The sequence below is a fragment of the Sardina pilchardus genome, chromosome 22 (genome assembly GCF_963854185.1).
Source record: "Sardina pilchardus chromosome 22, fSarPil1.1, whole genome shotgun sequence".
Taxonomy (NCBI): Eukaryota; Metazoa; Chordata; class Actinopteri; order Clupeiformes; family Clupeidae; genus Sardina; species Sardina pilchardus.
The window spans coordinates 4363122-4370953 of record NC_085015.1 but is presented as its reverse complement, the minus strand read 5'-3'; the positions used below and the strand labels follow the sequence as shown (position 1 = coordinate 4370953).

The window sequence follows — 7832 nt, the reverse complement described above, 5'->3', positions numbered from 1 at the left end:
GTGTGCGTGTGTGCGTGTGTGTGTGTCCAGTGTGTGTGTGTGTGTGTGTGTGTGTGTGTGTGCGCGTGTGTGTGTGTGTGTGTGTGTGTGTGTGAAGAGGATAAGGACACTCACAAATCCTTCTTGATGGCGCCAGTGGCCTCGGGGTCCAGGACCTTGAAAGCGTTCACAATAACGTCCTCGGGGTCAGCACCTACGGAGGGAGAAAGGGAGGAATGGACAGAGAAATAGGATGAGAAAGAGAGGAAGGAGAGAGAGAGAGAACAAATAATCAACCCAAAAATTGGAAACATGAGACTTTCAGTATATAATGTTGCTGATATCAAAATAGTTAAAGACAGAAAAAGACCCCTAAAGTGGCATCAGAGGGGAAGTAGAAATAGGAATGTGCGTGATAACACCAGTAGAGGGCAGGAGTGGCTACACTTTGAAGTACTAGTCACTAGTCACTAGTTCTTAACATGTAGTAGGCCCTCATGTTGACAGATGCGGAAGTAATTCCTACATCAGCTAAGGTCTCCCCTGCACTAAAGCTTCCATGTTACTCTATTGCTGTACAGTAAGTCACCGTGGATAAATGTGACTGCCAAAATGAATCAATGCCAATTGGTAAATGTCTAATTATTCTATTGCTGTAAGTCACCGTGGATAAATGTGTCTGCCAAATAAAATCAATGCCAATTGGTAAATGTCTAATTATTCTATTGCTGTAAGTCACCGTGGATAAATGCGTCTGCCAAAATAAAATCAAAGCCAATTGGTAAATGTCTAATTATTCTAATGCTGTAAGTCACTGTGGATAAATGCGACTGCCAAAATAAAATCAATGCAAATTGGTAAATGTCTAGTAATTGGAATAATAATGTTAATAATGTCCTAATAATAATAATTATAATAATATAATTGGTAAATGTCTAATTATTCTAATGCTGTAAGTCACTGTGGATGTCTAGCAATTGGAATGATAATGTTAATAATGTCCTAATAATAATAATAATAATATAATTGGTAAATGTCTAATTATTCTAATGCTGTAAGTCACTGTGGATGTCTAGCAATTGGAATGATAATGTTAATAATGTCCTAATAATAATAATTATAATAATAATAATATAATTGGCCAATGTCTAATTATTCTAATGCTGTAAGTCACTGTGGATGTCTAGCAATTGTAATAACAATGGCCGGGTTTCCCAAAATTGTTAAGAAGCTCTTAAGTGCTAAGAACTTCTTAGGAGCGTTGTAAGAATGTTCTAAGAACGCTCCTAAGAAGTTCTTAGGACTTAAGAGCTTCTTAACGATTTTGGGAAACCCGGCCATTGTTAATAATGTCCTAATAATAATACTACTACTACTAATAATAATAAGAGAATCCTTCTTCTCACCCTTCAGCTTCTCTCCGAACATGGTGAGGAAGACGGTGAAGTTGATGGGGCCGGGGGCCTCCTTGATCATGGCCTCCAGCTCCTCGTTCTTTGTGTTCAGCTGTCCCATGGTGGCCAGCACGTCCCGCAAGTCGTCCTTGCTGATGATGCCATCCCTGTTCTGGTCAATGATTGTGAAAGCCTGAAGAACAAAGGAGAGGAAGAAGAAGAAGAGGAAGAAAAGGATAGGAGGAAGAAGAAGAAGAAGAAGAAGAAGAAAAGGATAGGAGGAAGAAGAAGAAGAAGAAGAAGAAGAAAAGGATAGGAGGAAGAAGAAGAAGAAGAAGAAGAAGAAGAAGAAGAAGAAGAAGAAGAAAAGGATAGGTGGAAGGAGAAGAAGAATAAAAGGAAAAGAATAGGTGAAAGGAGAAGAAGAAAGAGAGGGGACAGAAGAAGTCCTGGTTAATGGAATTCCCACAAACCATCAGTCTGGCAATCGAACTAACCTCATCCCTGAATGTGCAACTGGAGTGAATAGGATTGATCAAAATCAATAATCAAAAATGAATGAAAATGAACAAGTTTGATCGTATGCTGTTGATCTTTATGATAATGATCTGGATTTCAGCACGTTTATCAGTCCTCGCTGAACTCCATCTCTGGGGGACGCGAGGTATGAAGATGAGAGCTGCTAGTTGAGGGTATTCGATAATCAATAGCCCTTGCGGCACCCTTGAACTCAAGCAGTGGAACTCAATCTCTGAACGTGTGGCGTTGAAAGCCACGGCTCTCCTCAGCGTCCACATGAGGAGCCGCTGTAACCCGACCTCCAACTAGCCGCCTCAGCGGACAGCTGCTGCTGACTTGTCTTGGTAAGGTGTTAAAATAGTCTCGGAAGACCTTGGAGGACTTTTAAGGAGAGAGGATTGATTTCAGCACCCTTCTGACCCCTTTTTTGACCCCCCCCCACCCCACCCCACCACCGAACCCCCTCCCCCACCCTTCCACCCCCCCACACCCCATCTAAGTATGTACCTTGCAGTCAGGATATAAAAAGCGAAGGTTACATAAGATTGTGCTACCTTATTCACACAGCCTTATTAACACTTTTTTTTTTGTTAAGCTAAATGGCAGAATTTCTTAGAAAACACCTCATTTCATTACAGCCTGCTATCCGCAGAGAGGTTCAAAAAAAGTACTCAACAGAAAAGGAATATTTAAAACTTTAACATTCTATAACACCATAAAAAACAACAATGAACTGATTCTGGAGGTACCCCCTGTGTACAACTGTTCTTTTCTAATAATATTGCTTAATTAAAAGTCCTTTAATGTTCCATTGAGCAGACCAGGAACTATCCTCTGCATCAGTGCTACCCTCCTTAACTTTTCCCCCCAGGAGTGCAACTACAGTAAAATGCTCCATGTGACACCAGCAGTATGTAGCTGCAGTCCATGGCAGCTGTTTGGGTATCGCATTCCCAGAGGATCACAAGGAAGTAGACCCAAGCCCCCCTCTCAGAGGCCCCCTGGAGCCAAGCTAGACATCGGCAATGTAGGATTAAACACAGTGTATGGATCCGCTCCCTCCGACTAGATCCACTCCATATGGATTAATTCTGTGGAAGTTGTGATGTTGGTTGCCATGACGAGGATGCTCGAGTCATAATAAAAGTCTTCCTTGTGATTTTGTTGAGTGAGATCTTAATGGGGTGGGAAGGGAAGTCAAGCGTTAGCCATCAAGACACCGTTTATTTATATCTCTGGCATCTCGAAAGCCGGAGCTGAGTATGATGGCGCTAAAAGAGCATCACGAGGTGTTCTTGGCGTTTGCCTCAATGCTACTGTTACTGTAGACTAGCAACCCCCCCCCCCTTCCCCTCCCCACCCCCCCAGAGATGTGGGCCTGCTCGGCTGAGCCTTGCTGTGCCGCTGCGGGGCTATTTCAAGTGTTTGGAGAAGAGCTCACCTCCTTGTACTCCTGAATCTGGCTCTGCTCAAACATGGAGAACACGTTGGAGGAACCGCCATCTCCACCCTGCTGCTGCCTCCTCTTGGCCTTCTTGGGTGACTGTGGGGCATTGGAATGATCACACACACACACACACACACACACACACACACACACACACACACACACACACACACACGCACGCAGAGACACACACATATACATACATAGGTAAGAACAGAGTCAGAATAGACACAAACATGCACCTTCTGTCAGGTGTGAAAAGTAGAGCATGAATGAAGGTGTGTAACAGTTTGTAAGGACATTCTAGAACATAGAAGTCTCTGACTTAAAACACAGATGGGCATTCCGGTCACTAGGGCAGTAATACAATATTTCCAATGGTTGAAATGTTTTAAGAGCAGAATATTTTCAGATAATATCAAAACAAAAAAGCTTCTCTCTAATGTACTAGCTGTTGTGCAATAAACTATTGACAGAAACTATTGTGCTGTACACAGTATCCAAGGTAAAGTTACAATCAGCTTCAACAGCATTAAATATTGAATTTTGCTACTGTAACAAAAGGAAATGTTTCCTCCTGAAGCAGTGTGAGCTGGATACAGCTCTGATCCAGTCTTCGCAGGTTAGTGCCACAGTACTGAGTGTGTCCCTGTGGTTTGGCTTATCGGCTTGACCAAGTGATGTCTGGGGATCTGCGCCTGTTTCAGCCATAGTAACCTCTGTCTCCAGGATAATGTATAATAAAGCTGTCAAGTTAGCTGTCAAAAAGGTGCTAGCGTGGCTAGCTAAAGCCCCAGGATTTTTAGCCCAGGACAGAGCCATTAGAAGTTGCAGTGCTCTTTTATGAGAGACCTGCGAGGAGATACTGTGTCCTCCTGATGCTTAGTCTAGATCCTCACAGCTGACTGGTCATCCACCAGCTCCAGTCAAGCTCTCCCAAGACCATGGTAGACGTCTCTCCATACAGTCTATCCTCCATCTCACTGAATGTAAATATATATATAAAGATATGTTTTTCTCCTCATTCTTCTTTTTTTTTTCTGCTGTCCATGTTTCTAATATCCAAGTCTCAAGTCTGCGCGATAGTTAGTCCCCTTGGTTTGCAAGTCAGACTGTAGGGGGGAAATCATTCAAAGCATTGTAAGACACACTCACCATCTCTCAAGGTTATGTGGAGTTTGGGGTTGGTCGAGAGAGGAGAAGCCTACGCCAAGCCGATGTGACTGACATACTGAAGGGGGCCTCCGCTCTCTTATATACTGGCACTAGGCCGACTAACTATAGCCACACCATCAGGTTTGGCAGGGGAGCGACGAGCCAGGGAGTGTAAGGAAGAGTGGAGGAGGAGTAAGGATTGACTTGGGGCGGAATGGGATGGGTTCGGAGGGGGTGGGTGTGTGTGCGTGTGTGTGTGTGTGTGTGTGTGTGTGTGTGTGTGTGTGTGTGTGTGTGTGTGTGTGCGTGTGTGCGTGTGTGTGTGTGTGTGTGTGTGTGTGTGAGTGAGTGAGTGAGGAAGTGTGTGTGTGTGTGTGTGTGTGTGTGTGTGTGTGTGTGCGTGTGTGTGTGTGTGTGTGTGTGTGTGTGTGTGTGTGTGTGTGTGTGTGTGTGTGTGTGTGTGTGTGTGTGTGTGTGTGTGGGGTGGAGTGGGGTGGGTGGGTAGTGAATATCATCTTACGGCCCATTCTAAAATAGCCCCTGTGTGCTTTGGAATGAGGTGCATTTAATCCTGTTACTTGGGCATGAGTTTGGTGTTTTACTCATGGACTAATATGGACAGCCCGCTCATATCGCTGCCCTGAGGGAACTACCTTGACTGTCCATTCTCTCTCTAATGCTCCATAGCCTGTTCTATTCTGGCGGTCAGATGCACTAGTGGTCTTCTCCAGCTGTCTGCTACACATTAGTGCTCCCCAGTTATTGCACAAGCCGAGTAACAAGTAACGCCAAAGGGCTGCAAGGTAGGTGAACAGTAGAACAACGTGCCTGTCATAACATCATGTCAGTGTATGCTTAGCCGTGTATGTGTGTGTGTGTGTGTGTGTGTGTGTGTGTGGAGGGGACAGCGCTGTGGTCGTATCCAAACACACACACACACACACACACACACACACACACACACAGGATTTTGAGGATAGCTGTGGGTCTAGATCTCCTCACTGGAGTAATGAAATGCTAAAGAGGGTTTGCTGGAGAGACACTTGAGGGATTCCGGAATATATCTGCGGGATTCTGGAGCACACCTGAGGGATTCTGGAACACACGGAGACACGCGTCCGGAGACCCAAAGACCCAGAGACAAACCCCGAGATGGACGACCCTGCCACAGTGGACAGCTGAGGCTGACCCCTTCAATCAACTAATTACCACCAGACTTAAATAGACTTCCCACAGGCCACAGGCAAAAGCCTCGTACATATCTCACACAGCATTCCCAAAAGCTACAACTCCACTCTTCTACTGAACACTCACAATGTTTTGCTCTTTGATGGAAGAAAAACTCAAATGTATTTTGATATTTATTATGAATAATACTAATTCCTGTTTCACGTCCTATTGAGTTGGGTTGGTGTGTGGAAGGAGAACTATTGAACTGTACCGAAAGGAGGAAATCGAGAGTCTTTGAGGACCGGACTAAATGTAGAGCTTTTCTGCCTTGAAGTCCCCTCATTTAGGCTGCTCGTAGAGCGACCCCCAGTATAGTGCAGGACATGGAGAGCCAGCGACCCCTCCCATCTCCATATATGAACCCAGCAAACAGCCATTCACCATGGGCAATACATGGTGAGTGTGCACTGGGGATCAGGGGGGGGGGGGCGGTGGGGACGGGACTGTGAGAATAGACACCGTACTCGTAACCCCCCCTCCCCTCCTGCCCCGAAACCCCAATCATCTTCCTCTCCCTCTATGACCTTCCTAAGTCCCTAGCGGGGCCTAGTGTTTCCATCACTGCTACTCTTGCTCTTTCTCCACACACACACACACACACACGCAAATAGACATGCAAACACACACTTGTCCCTGGTTCTATAGCTGTGATCTTCAGGAATCTGGAACCCCTCCCAAGTTTATGTTTATGGCACTTAGCAAATGCCTCCATCCAAAGCCACTTACGATGACACCAATATGCAGTCTCATTAACATTCAAATTGACAGTTTACAGGAAGTTCACCAATATGCAGTATCAATAACATTCAAATTGTCAGTTTACAGTAAGATCACCAAAATATAGTATCATTAACATTCAAATTGACAGTTTACAGTAAGATCACCAAAATAGGGTATCATTAACATTTAAATTGACAGTTTACAGTAAGATCACCAATATGCATCAATAACATTCAAATGGACAATTTACAGTAAGGTCAAACAACCAAAAAAAATGAATATTAACAGACTAGATAGAACTTGAACAAACATTGAGTTATTCTGGTGTCTCTCTGAATGTGTGGAAGACAGCCATACAGCCATAAACAATGCCACTCTCGCACAGACACACACAGACACACAGACACACAGACACACAGACACACAGACACACAGACACACAGACACACAGACACACACACACACACACACACACACACACACACCCTTGTTCTGTCATTTTTGGCAACTTTGAGTCAGGGGTGGGATCAGGAAGGAGAGGAGTGTAGGGGAGAGCAAATGGACGAGCCTTTAAAAAAACAACATAAAAGGGACAGCTGGGATGCTAAAATAGACCTCCTTCCCCCATTCTTTTCCTCCAGCATTTCTCTCTCTCTTTCTGTTTTTCTCTCTTGTCTGTCTGTTCTTGTCTGCATTTCTCTCTCTCTCTTTCTGTGTTTTTCTCTCTTCTGTCAGTTCTTGTCTGCATTTTACTCAGTTCTTTCCTCTCATGTTTCACTGTTGTTGTTTTTCTCTTACAGTAATATGTTTTCCTCCCTTCTTCCTGTGTATGTGTGTGTGTGTGTGTGTGTGTGTGTGTGTGTCTGTTAAAGGCTCTTCCTCACTTCTCTTCTCTTCTCACTTCCTGCCCCCCATCAATTAGCTGCTCTACCTACAGTAGATGAAGAGTTGTGCTAATTAGAATCAGCTGGTTTAAATGAATGGTTGGATGTGGTAGGACAGACACACACACACACACACACACACACACACACACACACACACACACACACAGATATGTGGTAGTACTCACTGAAGCTGGAGTTTTCCACCTCTGGCAGTTGGTGAAGTGCTGTGAAAGCATATGGGTGATCAACACGACTTACAACTAGTCTTGCTGATCCTTGACTTAATTGTACCTACTGAAGGGAGAGAGAGAGAGAGAGAGAGAGAGAGAGAGAGAGAGAGAAAGAGTTTGAGAGAAAGAGAGAGAGAGAGAGAAAGAGATTGAGAGAGAGAGAGAGAGATGGTTGCATTTTGAGATTTTGTTGGTTGATTCATGGTCTGTTGGGCCCAAAGATAGAGAAAAGTTTAATGTTATTTATGTCCAATATTTGTAATGTCTGTAT

At 44.3% G+C, this 7832-nt stretch overlaps 1 protein-coding gene across 1 annotated transcript; it reads right to left on the bottom strand.

Annotated features, from left to right (window-relative positions):
• Positions 1-114: 114 nt before the first annotated feature.
• Positions 115-4652, bottom strand: LOC134069892 (myosin regulatory light chain 2, skeletal muscle; the record flags this gene model as incomplete). The annotated part of the gene is given in 4 exon segments (XM_062526025.1): positions 115-193; positions 1386-1566; positions 3334-3435; positions 4495-4652. Coding segments are annotated over 4 exon segments (365 nt in total), but the record flags the coding sequence as incomplete, so codon positions are not given.
• Between the last annotated feature and the right edge of the window lie 3180 nt (positions 4653-7832).